The sequence below is a fragment of the Bos indicus genome, chromosome 22 (genome assembly GCF_029378745.1).
Source record: "Bos indicus isolate NIAB-ARS_2022 breed Sahiwal x Tharparkar chromosome 22, NIAB-ARS_B.indTharparkar_mat_pri_1.0, whole genome shotgun sequence".
Classification (NCBI taxonomy): Eukaryota; Metazoa; Chordata; class Mammalia; order Artiodactyla; family Bovidae; genus Bos; species Bos indicus.
This window is the reverse complement of record NC_091781.1, coordinates 16,084,622-16,104,126: the sequence shown is the minus strand read 5'-3', so window position 1 is coordinate 16,104,126 and position 19,505 is coordinate 16,084,622. Positions and strand designations below refer to the sequence as shown.

General features: G+C 40.9%; 1 protein-coding gene across 1 annotated transcript in view; it reads right to left on the bottom strand.

Moving 5' to 3' along the window:
* TOPAZ1 (testis and ovary specific TOPAZ 1) overlaps positions 1-745 on the bottom strand; it is a 60,916-nt gene extending 60,171 nt beyond the window's left edge. The window contains exon 1 of the mRNA XM_070776193.1: positions 472-745. Within this exon, the coding sequence (XP_070632294.1) occupies positions 472-676 (205 nt within the window). The 5' untranslated portion in view covers positions 677-745. The remainder of the gene's footprint in view (positions 1-471) is intronic.
* Positions 746-19,505: the final 18,760 nt, after the last annotated feature.

Below are 19,505 nucleotides of genomic sequence, written 5' to 3'. Positions count from 1 at the left end.
AAGCCACCAGGGAAACCCAACAATTCTGGAGTGGGTAGCCTATCCCTTCTCCAGGGGATCTTCCCCACCCAGGAATGGAACCGAGGTCTCTTGTATTACAGGAGCATTCTTTACCAGGAGAGCTACCAGGGAAGCCCTCCTTTTATAGTACTTCTGACCAAGGCACCCTAACGGGACAAATATCTTTGTTTTCCCCCTTTCTGGTCAACCGTGCGCATCAGTAAAGTCCATGCAGATTCAAGTGAAAAGCTACCGATAAAACACGGGTGAAGGAGAATGGGTGCAAAGGCTAGAAAGGGAGTGACCCCTAAGTGCTCTCTTTCGGCGTCCTCCCGCTTGCAATGGGAGCTCCGCCTCCTTCGCCGCTTCTAAAGTGGACCTGTCAGATGGGTCTGAAAGGCCGCCATGTCCCCCCAGCCCCTCCGCTCGCCGCCTCGCTAAGTAAGGCCTTCCCAGTCCCGGATGCCTCACCTGACTTGTCACTTTCCACCTCTTCTCTCCCAGACGCCCGAGCCACCATCCTCCTCTTTTGCCTGCTCTCCTCGAGCCCCTCCGCCTCAGGGCCGCAGCCTCCTGCCTCGCCTAGCCCTGGCCGCCGGCTTCTCTTCCTCAGGCCTCGAGCGTCGTCTTCACGCCCCGGGGCCGTCGTGGGGCCCGAGGGTGGAGCCCGCGGCATCCGCCCGGGGCTGCCAGTCTCCCGCCGACGCAGGCCGCTTCCGCTCGCAGGAGCCCACACCAGCCGCGGGCAGGCTGCTCCTTCCGCCAGGTACCTGAGGCTCCGCCCCGCGTCTCTCGCCGCCAAGACCCCGGGACCGGAAGCGGAAGTGGGGCTCGCGCGGCCTGGTAGTGGCAAATACGACGAGGCTCAACGGGCGGAAGGACCGCGAGGCTCTGTGGCTGTCGCTTCTGGAGTTCACTGCGCGACCGTGAAGCCTCCACGTCGGTCGGGTCGAACCTTCCACTAGGCTGGACTCTCCTGGGACCATTCGGGGCCCCTCTCTCACCTGCCACCTTTCATGCCTGGTTGCTTTGAAAGACCGAGTGGCTTCTAACTCTACCCTTGACTTCTTGGGGTCCCGTTCCATCTGCCTTCCCGACGTTGTGTAGGCAGCTCAGCCTCCTGTTATGCAAAACTGAACTTATTTTTCCTCACAGAGTTGCTCCTTTTGTACTGGTGGAAGTGCCGCTGTCTACCCAGCTGTCTGAGTAAGGAACCTGGGAACTGTCAGAAATACCCTTTCGACTTGATCCCTCACATCTGCATTCAGGACATCTGCTGGATTCAACCGGAGAAGGCAATGGCACCCCACTCCAGTACTCTTGCCTGGAAACTCCCATGAACGGAGGAGCCTGGTAAGCTGCAGTCCATGGGGTCACTAAGAGTCGGACACGACTGAGTGACTTCACTCTCACTTTTCACTTTGATGCATTGGAGAAGGAAATGACAACCCACTCCAGTGTTCTTGCCTGGATAATCCCAGGGACGGGGGAGGCTGGTGGATTGCCGTCTATGGGGTCGTACAGAGTCGGACACGACTGAAGCGACTTAGCAGCAGTAGCAGCAGCTGGATTCAACTTTCTGTGTTTGTCAGCCACTCAACTTGGCTCCAGCTTGCAGACTCTGACTGACCTACTGCATCAGCCTACTGGATGTTACTCGTGCTTCCATCCTTGTGCTTTTTCAGTCAGCTTCCACCTGCCGCCAGGCCATGCCCTTCCATTGAAAGGGTATCTTGGCATTTCCCACCTTGGCCTTTATTGAACCTCCTTTTCTCAAAGACTGAAACTAACAGAAAGTGTGTTATTTGCTCTTTCATGTATGGCCCCTGAATATTTGATTTTTGTCTCTCACTGCCACTGTGGGGGAGAAGATGTGCTTCATTGGAAATCTATGCACAGGAGTTACCTTTCTGCATTACCTGACTCTAATTCTGTTGGAGCTGTTTTACAACTGTGTAAGTTGTGAGTGAGTGGTAGCAGTGCAAAATGGTCTGTGGAAACACAAATTCTCTCCTACTGAAGTTCAATCGACTTTTGCACTCCCTGTGAAAGAAGATGGTTTTGCCTCCATTTATTTCAATATTTCTGGTCTATAAATGTGTCTATTCTTTGGTCTTGTCCTTTAAGCAGATGGTTATAAAATCTGCCTGATATGAGAAACAAAATCTTTAACATGTTCATTTTTATATCTATATGACAGTCATAATTTTGAAACTGAGCAGGACTCAGAGAGTTTGGGTCTTCTGAGCATGAACTGCCAATACTCCTTGTTTGGTGCCCTGCAGATAATTACTGTGCCTTCCTTCACAACTGGTGATAGTAAATTGGCTTTCTTGTGCTGCGGGCAAAAGGACTCAAGTTCAGTTGGGTAAGAATTTTATCTTTTTGGGGGATGAAGGGTGGCTGTTTGTTAACACCACACATACCCTTGCCTGCATTTACCTCACGTTGGGCTACTGCTGGAGTTCCCTAGACTCCATGTGATCCAGCATGCTGATAGAAATAGAGTAGGGCAGTGACACAGATAATTTTAGAAATCCCACTAGGGGATTATGTATAGAGAATTAACTTTGGGACACCATTATACATTAATGATTGCTCAAGAAAGGAATCAGAATATCATGAAACAAAACAGGCCTGCTTAACAATGTACCCATGTAATAAAAGCACAAGATATCCTCCAGGTCATTAGGTAAAAAAATGAGACCTGTATGCCTCATGCTGGCCGAGGTCAGCAAGATAATGATCCTTAAGACAAGGACCTCTGCACACCAAGTACAGGACATAGGGCAAAGATGACATTCCAAAGTAGAAGACCTCAAACGCTAATCTGAGATGATTTAACCACTTCTCTGCTGATTTGAATAGCACTATGACATTCCTGGTTTAACCATATAGGGTCAATAACCTGCCATGAAGGAGAAGCTAATGATATAAGCCTACTCTCTACTCAAAAAATGAGGAGAAAGGTGGTCTTCTCCTCCTCCCCACTTTTCCATTGACTACAAAAATGAAGCCCTCTTTGTTCTCAGGGAAGAGCTATCTTGCCTGCCCTCTTATATCCTTCACAAGCATCCTATACTAATAAACCCACTTTTTACTTACTACTTTGTCCCTCAATGAATTCCTTCTGTGCTGAGACACAAAGAACCTGAGCTTCATTAATTCCTGAGAAAAGTTGTTCAATACCTGTGCTGGTTCAATATATGCTGGTCCTGGAAATTCTTTTGCTTGTCTGCTTGATGAAGTACAAATTTCCCTTCAAGATTCAATAAGGATCACCCCTCAAGCATGCTTCCCAGCTACCTTTCTCCTTATACTTGGAGAAGTGAGATGTTCCTGCCTGTCAACACATCATTTTCAACTGTTTACTGGTATAGTAAGTCCCCTACATACAAACCTTCAAGTTGTGAACTTTCAAAGGTAAGACTACATGTTTGCCTGTCCATTTACGTAGTAAGTTAGTTCACATGTCTGGTGTACATTGTCATGTGTGTATTCTCTACAGGTGGTTGTGTTTTTGGGTACTTTACAGTATAGCACTATTTTTTGTGTTTGTTTTTTATGTGTTTGTGTGAAAAGTATAAACCTGTAGAGTGCTATGTACTAATCAGCTACATACAGTACTATGTAGCTGATTGTGTTAGTTGGGTGCCTAGGCTAACTTTGTTGGACTTATAAACAAACTGGGCTTATGAATATGCTCTCAGAATGGAACTCATTCATATGTAGGGGACTTACTGTGTGTTCCCCTCAGGGCAGGTACTTTCTTTTTTTAAAATTAATTTTGGAGTATAGTTAATTTAAAATGTTGTGTTTCTGCTGTACAACAAAGTAAATCAGCTATATATACATTGGCATGTATCCACTCTTGTTTAGATTCTTTTCCAGGTATCTTCTTTTATCTTTGCATGTTGGTTTGTTTAATCTTTGTATGTTAAAAGAGGAGATTGATGATGTTGAACACAATGTATATTATGCATTAAAAAATAGTAGGTTTGGTTTAGAGTACTGTGGCAGTTTGGATGAGTGAAATATCCTTAGGAGCTTCTAGAAAATAGAGCTTGGGTAAAGGAGGTGTAAAGAACCTACAATTTTTTTTTTTTTTCCTGCTTGGAAATATCCCCAGTAAAAGGAAAACCAGTTGAAGAATAGCAGAATTTAGAAAAAGTAATTTTAGGGATTTCAGGCTACATGCTTATTCCAAGTTCACTTTGTGCACCAGTTTCCTTATCTGTGAAATGAAATAAGAGCACATCCTGAAGGAAACCAGAATCTGTCATCCCAAAATATGTCTCTTTGACATAAACATTTTTTTGAGCTGAAGGCAATTAAACAGCAGGAAATGCAGGGAAAACTCTCTACCCTCCCCCATTTCTACCTAGAGGCAAGATATAAATTCTCCTTTACTGGAGATGACTCTCAACTCTCTGCATCTGAGAAATGGTACTAGAGGAATCTGCAAATAAAATTTCCTCGATTAGTGTCTTCCCATATATTTACCTTCCTGCAGTTTGCCACTCTTAGAAACCTAAAGATACTTTCCCTTGTCCTGTAATTTCTGTGTGGGTTTATTGTTCCTTGTTGAAGATGCTAGAGAAGGTGAGTTCTAAAGAGTTCTCATGAGAATGAAAGTTGCTAATATTTGTAAAGCGCTTAGAACAATGCCTAGCAGATTGTAAACACTAAGATTTGTTAAATAAAAACCTCTATATTGAAAGATAAATCCTATATAATTCTAATATTTACTATCTTAAAAATAAACATTGCTACCAAGATCTTAGTAAAATAAAGATAAAAATTCAAGAATCCAGCTTCCTTGGTCTGAATAAAAACAGATGGTCTTAAACTCGGCTATAGGCCCAGGAATTTAAAGACGTATGCTCATAACTGTTGAAATGCATGAAAGAGAAATGGGAAGAGCTTAGTAGCATAGGAAATTGCAAAATCAAGCTCACTGAATGTTCTGCATAAAAAAAAATTATAATCTTTATTACAGGTTTTAAATTCCTCATACCAAACCGCTTTTATGGAAAACTTAAGGAGATTAGGTATGTTTATACAAGTTTTCTTTTGTCCTCTTCTGTGAAATGATTATCATAATCCTACTATTGTGCTTTGCAGTATCTGGAAAGGGCAGGCACAGTTGTTTACCAGAGAACTCAATTTTCCTGGTGGCAGATCTCACATACTTGGTAGTTCAGAAGATTGAGCAGAATGTTTACCCCACATTTACCCTTACCTATTGAGCCACATCTCAGTCGATAGACTCAGCCCTTTGTGGGTACCTGGGGGGCTCTTCTCTTCTAGTTCTTTTGTGGAATCTGGAGTCGCAAAACATACCTCGGAGGACCCTTAAGACAGTGGAGTACAGTTTATTATGCCAGCGGATCCAAGGGAAATCAGTTCCCAACAAGAACCCTGATGTTTCTGAGAGGCCCAGTTTTATACCCCCCCTACTACGTGACTGGTTACATGTTAGCAACATCTTTGTTGTATATGATTGAGTTTTACAACAAGTAGATGCTAGGAGAATACACAATTAAGGTTAAAGGTGGGGAACAATGATTATACATCAAGGGGGAATGTCTCCATGGTTAATCTAACGGGCAGCCTGACCTCAACTACAATCTCCGTTTGTCATCTGTAAGGAGGGAAGTTTCCAGGAGACCTGGTTTTCACTAGCAATGGTTTCCTCACTCTTGGGCAGGGTTCAGGCCCAGTTCACATCCTGTCTTTAAGATGGATGACAGGCTTCAAGATGGAGTCTCTCCTGCTTTCCTCACACTGGCTCCAACAGTTCCCTCCCCACTTTTTATTTTCTACACTTTCCCCCTTGTCTCTGAATCCTGATGGACACTACTGCTTAGCCCTTGAAGTCAACTTTGGGGTCACTGCTTCACCCATGTCCTTTGTGCATGGCAAGCCCTAGGTTTATGCTGGAAAGATGACAGCAAAGTTACATTCTCTGTATTCTCCAACTAAAGTTGTAGATGACTTATGCACAGGACTGGCTACACAATTTGTGGGGCTCAGTACAAAATGAAAATGTACTTTTTGGAGACCTTCTGATGAAGATAAAGGATTTTGAGACACAGCAGAGCATTAAACCAAGTGTGGGGCCCTGTGTAACCACACAGATTGTGTGCCCATGAAGCTGGCCCTATAGAAACATGGTCTAACCCTTTAAATGTTAAAAAAAAAAAAAAGTCAATGAACCTATTATACCTCTAGGGAGAAAAAAAAAAAAAATCAAAGATTTCAAAATTGGCCTGTGGTCCCAAATATTTTGCTTCCAATATTAGAGTCCAGACTTGGAAACTCAATTAACTTTTTTAAAAATTTTAAATTAATTTATTTTAATTGGAGGCTAATTACTTTACAATATTGTAGTGGTTCTTGCCATACATTGACATGAATCAGCCATGGGTGTACATGTGTTCCCCATCCTGACCCTCCCCATCCCATCCCTCAGGGTCATCCCAGTGCACCAGCCCTGAGCACCCTGTCTCATGCATTGAACCTGTACTGGCAATCTGTTTCACATATGGTAATATACATGTTTTAATGCTATTCTCCCAAATCATCCTACCCTCACCTTCTCCCAGAGAGTCCAAAAGTCTGTTCTTTACATCTGTGTCTCTTTTTCTGTCTCACATATAGGGTCATCATTACTATCTTTCTAAATTCCATATATATGCATTAATATACTTATTGGTGTTTTTCTTTCTGACTTACTTCACTCTGTATAATAGGCTCCAGTTTCATCTACCTCATTAGAACTGATTCAAATGCATTCTTTTTAATAGCTGAGTAATGTTCCATTGTGTATATGTACCATAGCTTTCTTATCCATTCGTCTGCCGACGGACATCTAGGTTGCTTCCATGTCCTAGCTATTGTAAACAGTGCTGTGATGAACACTGGGGTACATGTGTCTCTTTCAATTCGAAACTCGATTAACTTTTTATCCACTAGGGGGCCCCAGATACAGAGCATCCAAGGATGAGGCACCATTCTTTTATCTGGCTTCAGGAACTCTCTGCTCTTTAACCTAAGAGCCTTTGATTGTGTCATTGAATCAGATAAAGTCTATTACTCAATGTAATAAGTTCAAAATGAAGAACCATGGGAATTTGTCAGCAGAACAGGACCTCAGAAATCATCCAGTCTAACCTCTTCATTTTACTACTGTGAGGTACAAGAAGCTAAGTAATTTAATAGTGCTGTAAATCAGTCATTTCCTAAGTGTTTCCTCTGTTTGCTGCTGAGTCGCCCACACTTCCAAGTAGCTGTTCTTCAGGAGACAATCACCTCTGGTGTGAGAGAGAGTGAAGCAAGCACAAATTTATTCTCCTGCTTCTGCGTGTGGCTGCACACCTGTCTAAGGATGTCTGTGGTGCATATACCCATGTTCTAGCATCTCTGTAAAGGATATTGTATTTATGCCTCTCTAATTTTCCAGTTGAATTAGCACCAGCATTGTTGTCTGTTATATCCTTGGTGGAGGAGGGAGTTCCCTTTTCACTTTCCATTGTGGGAAAACCTCAAAGAGGAGGGGGCTATGCCTGTGTTATGGTGTCAAGATCAAGTTTGCCAAGGGATAGAGTGGGTGGTTGTCTAAATGGTTTGATTTGAAGTGTGAGAGGGAAAATTTCCTCCTATTTAGTCTTTTTACCCACTCAAGAGAATGTGTTATGTTTGTATATACACTGATGACTGTATCTCCAGCCCAGTGTCCTGCTTTGTAGTCCCTTGTCCACGCCTTGGATCCAAATGGCTGGGATAAACAGTTCCTTGAAGACTTGGACTCATTTAGCAGAGAGCAGTCACCAAGAGTTTTGCTTTCCCGCTTCAGGGATTCCTCCAGTACCCCAAGCAGACATCTGGCTTCATCCAGGGAGTGGGCAGCTAGCTAGTGCAGTATTGTTAGCATGCCTGGAGAAACCCTCAACCAGCAGGGGTAGGGAGCTAGTGGATAAATCCTCCTGCCTCCTGCCTTTCACATAGACAATCCTGGAGGCTTTGGTATATTTTCTTAGGCATCTCTGAGGATTTGAGCCCTCATTGCTCATGCCAGCAATCTTAATATCATGCTTTTTTTTTAGATTAATTTTTGTTGGCGTATAGTTGACTTACAATGTTGTGTTAGTGTCTGATGTATAGCAAAGTGAATCAATTATACATATACATGTATCCACTCTGTTTCAGATTATTTTCCCAAATAGGTCATTACAGAGTATTGAGTAGTGTTTCTTGTGCTCTACAGTAGATTCTTATTCGTTATCTATTTTATGTATAGTAGTGGGTAGCATCGGAGAAGGCAATGGCACCCCACTCCAATACTCTTGCCTGGAAAATCCCATGGGTGGAGCAGCCTAGTAGGCTGCAGTCCATGGGGTAGCTAAGAGTCAGACACGACTAAGTGACTTCACTTTCACGCACTGGAGAAGGAAATGGCAACCCACTCCAGTGTTCTTGCCTGGAGAATCCCAGGGATGGCAGAGCCTGGTGGGCTGCCGTCTATGGGGTCATACAGGGTCAGGCATGACTGAAGCGACTTAGCAGCAGTAGCAGTAGCAGTGGGTAGCATACCTTTTTATTGGTCTCACTGTCCCTATCCTTACCACTGGCCCCTCTAAGTGACTTACACATTGGTGCTTGCCTTGGTCTCTGTCCCAGCTGAGATGGTATCTGTTTGACATTTTAAATTCCCATGCCCCAAATATGACTGTTGATTTCCCCATTTCTCCCATAGCTTCATCAGCTCAGCTCAGTAAACAATAACTCTATAATTCTAGTTATTTAGATTCATTCTGGAATCCTCTCTCTCACTAGCCCACATCTCTGCTCCCATTCAATCATCAGTAAACTTGGCCTGTTTTCCTTATAAACATCCCAAATGTCCTCATTTCTTATCTCCACCACTTACGTCCATTAGCCAGGCTACCATCTTTCTTATCAAACTACTCATTCCTCTATTTCTAATTTTGTCCCACTATTCTTCACCTGATAGTCATGTTGATTTAGTAAAATCCAAGTTGTCTCTGTCGCTGAACCATCCAGTGGGTACCCACCCTATTTAAAATAAAACCTCAAGGCCTTCTGAAGTTTCACAGGCTCTACATAATGATGTCTCTGGCATCCCTTCACCCTAATTAGATCACACTCTTCTTCCTTGTGGGGCTTTAACCCAGTAGTCTTCTCATTATCACTTGAATATGCTAAGTGTGTTCTCTTCTTGGGGCTTTTGCATTTGCTCCTCCCCTGTCTAGAATGTCTCTTCTCATCAGAATCTATTAGTATATGCTCCATGCCCTGACTTCCCTCAGGTCTTTGCTGAAATGTTCCTGTAGAAAGAGACTCTCCCTGACCAAGCCAAAGAAAAAACAAATCTGGACTTAGCAAGGGGAGACTTCTGTTCAAAAGGATTATTGCAAGGCGGGGGGAAAGACAACTGCAGGGGAAAAAACACTTTGACCATAAGATTTACAAGTGCCTCCAGAGTTAGGCAAAAAGTTTTTGTTTTTTTTTTTAAGTTTATTTTTTAAGATTGAAGTATAGCAAGGCAAAGGCTCATAGTTTTGCCAAGAGAACGCACTGATTATAGCAGACACCCTCTTCCAAAAACACAAGAGAAGACTCTACACATGGACATTACCAGATGGTCAACACCAAAATCAGATTGATTATATTCTTTCCAGCCAAAGATGGAGAAGCTCTATACAGTCAGCAAAAACAAGACCAGGAGCTGTCTGTGGCTCAGATCATGAACTCCTTATTGCCAAATTCAGTCTTAAATTGAAGAAAGTAGGGGAAACCAATAGACTGTGGCTCAGATCATGAACTCCTTATTGCCAAATTCAGATTTAAATTGAAGAAAGTAGGGAAAACCAATAGACCATTCAGCTATGAAGTGAAGTCGCTCAGTCATGTCTGATTCTTTGCGACCCCACGGACTGTAGCCTACCAGGCTTCTCAGTCTATGGGATTTTCCAGGCAAGAGTACTGGAGTGGGTTGCCATTTCCTTCTCCAGGGAATCTTCCCGACCCAGGGATAGAACCTGGGTCTCCTGCATTGGAGGCAGATGCTTTACCCACTGAGCCACCAGGGAAGCCCATTCAGGTATGACCTAAATCAAATCCCTTAAGATTATACAGTGCAAGTGGGAAATAGATTTAAGGGACTAGATCTGATAGAGTACCTGATGAACTATGGACAGAGGTTCGTGACATTATACAGAGGACAGGGATCAAGATCATCCCCAAGAAAAAGAAATGTAGAAAAGCAAAATGGCTTTCTGAGGAGGGCTTACAAATGGCTGTGAAAAGAAGAGAAGCCAAAAGCAAAGGAGAGAAGGAAAGATAAACCCATTTGAATGCAGAGTTCCAAAGAATAGCAAGGAGAGATAAGAAAGCCTTCCTCAGCCATCAGTGCAAAGAAATAGAGGAAAACAATAGAATGGGAAAAACTAGAGATCGCTTCAAGAAAATTAGAGATACCAAGGGAACATTTCATGCAAAGATGGGCTCAATAAAGGACAGAAATGGTATGGACCTAACAGAAGCAGAAGATATTAAGAGGAGATGGCAAGAATACACAGAAGAACTATACAAAAAAGATCTTCACAACCCAGATAATCATGATGGTGTGATCACTCATCTAGAGCCAGACATCCTGGAATGTGAAGTCAAGTGGACTTTAGGAAGCATCACTATGAACAAAGCTAGTGGAGATGATGGAATTCCAGTTGAGCTATTTCAAATCCTAAAAGATGATGCTGTGAAAGTGCTGCACTGAATATGCCAGCAAATTTGGAAAACTCAGTAGTGGCCACAGGACTAGAAAAGGTCAGTTTTCATTCCAATCCCAAAGAAAGGCAATGCCAAAGAATGCTCAAACTATCACACAATTGCACTCATCTCACACGCTAGTAAAGTGATGCTTAAAATTCTCCAAGCCAGGCTTCAGCAATACGTGAACCGTGAACTTCCTGATGTTCAAGTTGGTTTTAGAAAAGGCAGAGGGAACCAGAGATCAAATTGCCGACATCCACTGGATCATCAAAAAAGCAAGAGAATTCCAGAAAAACATCTATTTCTGCTTTATTGACTATGCCAAAGCCTTTGACTGTGTGGATCACAATAAACTGTGGAAAATTCTGAAAGAGATGGGAATACCAGACCACCTTACTTGCATCCTGAGAAATCTGTTTGCAGGTCAGGAAGCAAGAGTTAGAACTGGATATGGAACAACCAACTAGTTCCAAATAGGAAAAGGAGTACATCAAGGCTGTATATTGTCACCCTGCTTATTTAACTTATATGCAGAGTATATCATGAGAAACGCTGGGCTGGAAGAAGCACAAGCTGGAATCAAGATTGCCGGGAGAAATATCAATAACCTTAGATATGCAGATGACACCACCCTTATGGCAGAAAATGAAGAAGAATTAAAGAGCCTCTTGATGAAAGTGAAAGAGGAGAGTGAAAAAGTTGGTTTAAAGCTCAACATTCAGAAAACGAAGATCATGGCATCCGGTCCATCACTTCATGGGAAATAGATGAGCAAACAGTGGAAACAGTGGCAGACCTTATTTTTTTGGGTTCCAAAATCACTGCAGATTTATGCAGTGACTGCAGTTATGAAATTAAAAGATGCTTAGTCCTTGGAAGGAAAGTTATGACCAACCTAGACAGCATATTAAAAAGCAGAGACATTACTTTGCCAACAAAGGTCCATCTAGTCAAGGCTATGGTTTATCCAGTAGTCATGTATGGATGTGAGAGTTGGACTGTGAAGGAAGCTGAGCGCTGAAGAATTGATGTTTTTGAACTGTGGTGTTGGAGAAGACTCTTGAGAGTCCCTTGGACTGCAAGGAGATGCAACCAGTCCATCCTAAAGGAAATCAGTCCTGGGTGTTCATTGGAAGGACTGATGTTGAAGCTGAAGCTCCAATACTTTGGCCACCTGATGCAAATAACTGACTCATTTGAAAAGACCCTGATGCTGGGAAAGATTGAGGGCAGGAGGAGAAGGGGACGACAGAGGATGAGATGGTTGGATGGCATCACTGACTCAATGGACATGAGTTTGGGTAAACACCCAGAGTTGGTGATGGACAGGGAGGCCTGGTGTGCTGCAGTTCATGGGGTCACAAAGGGTCAGACAGGTCTGAGCGACTGAACTGAACTGAACCGAATAGTTGATATACTGTAATTTGAACATACATAATATTTATTGGATATTTTCTTTATGTCAAGTATTGTCCTAAGTGGTTTATATCCACTACATCATTTAATTCTATGAGATAGTTAATAGTATTGTTATTTCTGTCAACTACAAATTGGCACTTACGAAGAGCAATGCCAATGACTGAACAACAAAGGCATTTGCCCTCTGCCTCTATGGAGACTGAACCGTGTGCTGCTATAACTGTTGACCTTCAACAACTCCTGAGGGAGTTCAGGGTGGAATGAGCACTCTATGTTCCAGGGAATCTTGGTGGGACAGGTCTTTACGTAGTTGGATGTTTTTAGGAACAGATTTTATGATCTCAATCCTTGTATCTCCTCATATCTAGAGAAGCAGTAAATCCCTTCATGGTGACATCAGATCCTCATGACTAACAAAAAACCTTTTGTAAAATGCGTACTTAATGGTATTGAGCTCCCCTTTCACCGAAACCTTATATATTGACCTTCCCCCACTGCCACTTTGGAGCAGTCTGTCAGAGCTATCTGAGATGCTGCCTTCCAAGGTGCAATCCTCATTTTGCCCCAAATAAAACTTGCACCTCTCAAGTTGTGCATCTTTTTTAGTCGACATCTCCTTTTCACAGATGAGAAAATAATACTAAAAGCCAATGAATGCCAAAACACAGTGAACATCAAAGGGAGAGGAAACCACAGTATGTACAATGTATATGCACAGTACCATTATTTATATACACAGTTCAAAAATGCATTATCTGAATCACCAAAAATATTTAATATGGGCAGATGCTATGCAGTATATTTAAATATTTCAATCTAAATGACCTCTCATTCAATATTTAAAGGAGTATTCAGTTTTTCTAAAAAATGCTCTTGTCTCAAAAATATACTTTTGGCCACATGTAACTCATGAACATTTGAAAGGTAAGGTGTACAACTGAGAAAATGAACTTTTAATTTTATTTATTTTAATTATAGTTTACTATTTTTTTTTATTGAAGTATAATTGGTTTACAATGTTATGTCAGTTTTAGGTGAACAGCAAAGTGATTCAGTTATATATTTATCTATATATTCTTTTTCAGGTTCTTTTCCATTATAGATTATTACAAAATATTGAGTATAGTTCCCTGTGCTATGTATTATGACATTGTTGATTATCTAACTTATATATATTAGTGTGCATATGTTTATCCCAAACTCCTAATTTACCCCTCCTCTCTTTCCCCTTTGGTAACCATAAGTTTGTTTTCTATGTCTATGGATCTATTTTGAACTTTTGGTTTCATATTATCTTCATTAATATAATTTAAATTTTGAAACCAGAAACTGTCTTTGTAGGACACTATCTCACTTTAACCTTTGTGTAGAATAAAGTAGGAGTGTAGTTCACAAACTGGCAAAGTACATCTTTTCACATACACATAAACACATCACTGATCTAGTTGGTATTAATGGGTTGATTCAGAGAGTTTATTTATAGAGAAGAGTATATAAAGCTAGAAGGAACTGGGTTTTGAGTAGTGGAAGGACAGGGTGGCATTGATAGTAGATCAAAGGATGTGTGACCCTGAGGCCAGCCTGTTTTCTGGAGGTGGGAGTGTGGTATGCTGGCTCAGGGTGATTTGAAGGTAGGCCAAAGTTCAGGAACCTGGAGGGAGGAGAGAAGCTTAACCAAAGTCTGATAAACAAGCATTTTTTTCCAGTTGATCAGTGGGGACAAACTTCAGCTAATCATTTACAAGGCAAAGAAAGGGAATTTTGAGGGTAGATAGTCTTATCTGAGTTATGGGAGAAAAGGTAGCTCTTTGCAGTAGCAGTTGTCTAGAACACAAAGGACAGCGGGGGTGGGGGGGTCAGGTTGGGGGTGAAAGGTGGGAAGGGGGGGCATTCCTTAATCTTCCCTGTTTTGCAGGATCATAGGACCCAGGTAGGTTTAACATGGACACCACTGGAAGATGTGATAATCCTCCACTGCACTTTCCTGGTCTTGTTAGGGGAAGCAAACCACCCACCCTGGCCAGGCACCATAGTAACTATTTGCATGAGTTGTTTTACGTACGACAGGAGGTCCTGGTAAGGAACATGGAACTAATAAGCCACCACCAACCAAAAGAGTTCGGGAAAGGTCAAAAGGAGACACCACATGTCCAACCACTTCCCAGAATCCTCGCTGGCATTCATCTCAGCTGAACAAGGCATGCACCACCAGGAAGGACTCTGAGTCAGAATGATTGGCTAAAGACAATCTGGAAACCAATCCCATCACCTTGAAACCCCAAGACTATGAGCCACATGGCAGAGCACCTTCAAAGTTAGGCTTCAAGATAATTTTATATTCACTTGAACTTTTTAAAAAATTGGGAAATGCAGCACACATACAGAAAAATATTTAGAAATGCAACATATGAAACTATCTTGGTGGTCCAGTGGTTATAAGACTCTGTCTTTCAAAGCAGGGGACATAGATTTGATTCCTGGTTGAGAAACTAAGGCCCTATATGCCATGGGGTATGGCCAAAAATTAAAATTTTAATTATATAAACTTGCAATTAATTACATTTCTCAAAAAGACTCATCACTAGTTTTTACACACATGGAAATCAGCAGACACTACAAAGCAGGGTTTTCCTTCCAGAGAGCTGACTGTTAAAACATTTAACAGCCCTCACTGGATGTGTATCCTCAAACTTATCAAATAATTCCAAACCATTTTCAAAGCAGTTGTACCAGTTTACATTCCCATCAGCAATTTCAGAGTCCCTGTACATCTCTGCCAGCTCTTAAAATATATTGTGGTGGGCATGCAGGAGTATCTAATTGTTGTAATTTGAATTCCACTTTAGCACTTTTGCTTATTGGCTATTTGGATTTTCTTTTTCTGTGAAGTGCTTCTTCGAGTCTTCTACTAATTTTTCTATTATGTTGACTGTCTTTTTCTTACTAGAAGTCTTTTTCTCTGACAAATGATATGCACCCCATTGGTCACATGTATCTCTTTCTCCCACTACTTTTTTTGTTAAACAGGCGCAGAAAACCCACATAAAATATAACTTCATAAATTATAAAACAACTAACCTTGCAATCATTACCCAGGTCAAGAAATAGAACTTTGCCATCTATTTTGGCACCACCTTTGTGCCCTGTGCAATCACAGTTCTTCCTTGCTTTTCTTTACAGTTTTGTTTTTTTTTTTAATTTTAAAATTTTATTTGGCCACATGGAGCAGCATGCAGGATCTTAGTTCCCCAACCAGAGATTGTACCCGTGTCTCCTGCTTTGGGAGCACAGTGTCCCAAACATTGGACTCCCCCCACCCCCCGACCAAGGAAGTCCCTTCTTTATAGTTTTAACCCCCAAATGTGCATCCTTATATGCAATAATTTAGCTTTGCTTCTAAAAAGATAAATGTCTTTGAAATCTTTTAATCTACAGGTTTCCCCCACCTCCCTTTTTTTGTTTGTATAATAGTTTGAAGAAATTGAATTATTTGTCTTCTAAACTTTCCCTAGACTGGATTTTGGTGATTGCATCCTTGTAATGTAACTTGTCACTTTCTTCTGTCCTCTGAATTTTAAGAGTTGATCCTATTCAAATTTCATTTTTTCCAAGATAATTTCATAGGTGGCAGTGTGTTTTTGCATTGGGAAACACATAATGTGTGGTCATTTCTCTTTCTATGGTATTATTAGCCTTCAATGCTACTTACACTGAAGAGTGTAAAATGGTAACATTCTAAATATATTATTCTTCCATGTATTATCTGGGTAGCTACTTCCATAGAGAGAAAATTCTTCTCATCAATTTGTTGGTTACCTAGTGATTTTGTCTATATAGAAAAAGCAGGCAAATATTTGGTTCAATTGATTACTTTTTAAAAAGAGTTTGTTCTCTATCATGCTCCAGAGGTGACTTTGTTCCTTTTAGTAAAATTTCATAATGGATTTACTGATGACTTACATATTTGAATATTTTTATTACCATTATATTTTTTATTACCATGTAAATTCTCTCATGTCTGGCTCTTGCCTCATCCTTAGAAACACAGTTCTGTTAAACTTTGATAGCTTTGATAGCTTCCTTAACATTCTGACATGGCAAGATGTTCCAGGCTCGTCGGGTGCATTTTCTATAGTGTCCCTGGAGTTATTCATTTCTTTAAGAAGCCCTGGTTTCTTTGAACAGAAAATGGCGTGTTTTAAGGCCATAGTCTAGGTGTTAGGGGTGTTCATTGCTATCAGGTTGGTCATAATTTCTAGATCTCCTCCGCAGAATTAAGAAGCTAAATGAAAATACCCTGAGTTCATGCTAATACTTTTATTTCAAATGCATGACTGTGGGATTAAAAAAATTTTTTTTAATTTTTTATTATTTTATATTTGTTATTGATTAATAATGTGATAGTTTCAGATGGACAGCAAAGTGATTCAATTATACTATACATGTACCTATTCTTTCTCAAATTCTTTTTTCATTTACTTTGTTACAGAAGATTGAGCAGCATTCCCTGTGCTACACGGAAGGTCCTTCTTAGTTATCCATTTTAAATATAGCAGTGTATACATGTGGATCCCAAACTCCCTAACTATCCCTTCTTCCCACTCTTACCCCCTGGTAACCATAAGTTCCTTCTCAAAGTCTGTGAGTCTATTTCTGTTTTATAAATTAATATCATTTCTTTTTAGATTATGCATATAAGTTATATCATATGATATTTCTCTTTCTCTGACTTCACTCAGTATTACAATCTCTAGGTCCATGCATGTCGCTGTAATGGCATTATTTTATTCTTTTTAATGATTGAGTAATATTCCATTATATTTGTGTACCACATCTTCTTCATCCATCCCTCTCTTGGTTGATGTTTAAAAGGTTGCTTCCATGTCTTGGCTGTTGTAAACAGTGCTGCAGTGTATCCTTTCAGACCATGTTTTTCTACAGATATATGCCCAATAGTGGGATTTCAGGATCATGATAGCTCTGTTTTTAGCTTTTAAAGGAATCTCCATGCTGTTCTCTATAGTGGCTATACCAATTTACATTCCCACCAAAGTGTAGAAAGGGTTCCCTTCTCTTCACACCCTTTCCAGCATTCATTGTGGATTTTTGATGATAGCCATTTTGACTGGTGTGCGGTGATATCTCATTGTAGTTTTGATTTGCATTTGTCTAATAGCGATGTTGAACATCTTTTCATGTGCCTCTTGGCCATCTGTATGTCTTCTTTGGAGAAATGTGTAACTGTGGGATTTTTTCTTAACTTCCTTCATATTATCTCTGTCATCTCCTTTCTTCTACATAGAGAATCCTGGTTCTCAAGGGTACAGAAGATGATAGATTAAAATATTTCATGAGTACACATTTGCTCTCCTACATCACACATGCTATAACTCTCAGAGCTACAAAACCAATGCGCTGCCACCACCAAAGTGAATGCTGAAGACGGCTAAATTTTCCTTGTGCTTTCTCCATTCTCTCTACTTTTAATGGTTTGCTCCATCTATACTCCCAGAGCAAATAGGTATTATGTTTTATATTCTCTCCCTTATAACCCTAATTCCCCATAAACAGGAGCTTACCCAGGAATATTTAGGCTAAAACTGACACTTCACATCTCCTATGCACAAGAACTTTATGTATTTAAAAGAGCAGATTTCAAAGAAAAAGGAGGTGCACTCGACCAAAGTCATATATTTACAGAGGTATTTTCATCTTTGTGAACATGTACACTCTTCCCTCCCTTCACCTGACATCTTGGGTTATGCAATTCCAATAATCTCACCAGATGGTGTGTTACCATAAAGGATGTAAAAGTAAGGTCACAGTCATGGCTACTTCCAGGTTCTTAAGCAAAGAAATAACAGAAAACTTCTAGAGTTTGGAGGATTACAAAAGGAAGGGCAATTCTTAGAGGAAGCACTCAAAGTTTTATTATCAAAGTTTGTATCTGTGTCTCCTTTGGGGGGGAAAAAAAACCCCACATGCCTTTTGTTAAGCATTCCAACAATATAGAAATATATTTTTAGAAAATTATTCAAACTCACATCACCCAGAGGGACTCCTAAAGTTGGAATTCCATATTGTCAATTAAAACTTCAGTTCGGATTCTGTTACTTTTTCTCAGAACTTCCACCAGAACTTCCAACATTTTCAAAGTCACTTCAGATAAAGAGAAGAAACAAACAAGCTATACTTGGAATCATGAAAATGCAACTCAGATGTCTTGATAAAGATAGTAGTACAGTTCCATAAGTGGAAGCTGTCAGGATATTACTGGTATATTGTAAGTTGGACAATGTGGTCATCAAATGCAAGCTCTACCTGTAGAAAAGCAAAGTAGCCATTTAATACCTGCCACAATGTACTTGGTGATGCAGGTGTAAGTGACAGGAAAACAGGCAGTTTCAGGAAATGAAATCAATTAATCACGCAGGACTCTCCTATTTATCTAAGTTGTTTTTGGCTCTGTGGTGCTGACATGTGCACTTCACTCCTATCATTATCCCATCAGACAAAGTAAATAGCAGCTCAGTGATTCTCATTTGTACACACTTTCCAGAGCCTTTGATACCTGCTGTGACTTTCTCAAAAACCATTTACCCAAAAGATTGGCACTTCCGGTTGGAAGTTAATAGCAAACTTCTGACTTCAGGAAGGTACAACCCCAACTTTCATTTAGTGTATTCACAATGCAGGACACACAGTTTATGTCAGAGAGCTAGGTCTTTGTTGAAATTGAAATCCTTTGCTCTTCATGAAATCAGTGGCTTCAGACAATGTAACCACCTTTGTATATACTAAAATTTAGAAAGACACTATTTGCTTGAAGTTCTACTTAAGTCACCACTTAAACTACTGCCCATTCCTATGCACAATATTTTTGTCAGTGAGAAATACCCTTAACCAACAGCTTCACCTGGGGACTTGCTAGAATACAGGATCCTGGGAGCTACCCTGGACTGCCTGAGTTAGAAACTCTAGCCTGGGACCCTGCAATGTGTGTTTTAACAAACCCTACAGGAGATTCTCATGCACGTTCATGTATGAGAACTGCCATCTATGATTTGGGTGAGCAGTCACTTCCTACATGCCTTGTGAGACTAAATGGGGTACGATTCTATAGGATGCTTGGGTTAAATATGTTCCAGAAGTGTTTTTTCCCCCGAGTAGAATTCAGACTTTAAAAATTCTGCCTGTTACTGTGGTAAGCCATGTTCACATTTTATGGGTTTTTCCCTGAGCTTGGTTTGGTCCCCCAGTTACTGCTGCCTACTTGCCCTTTGATTTAC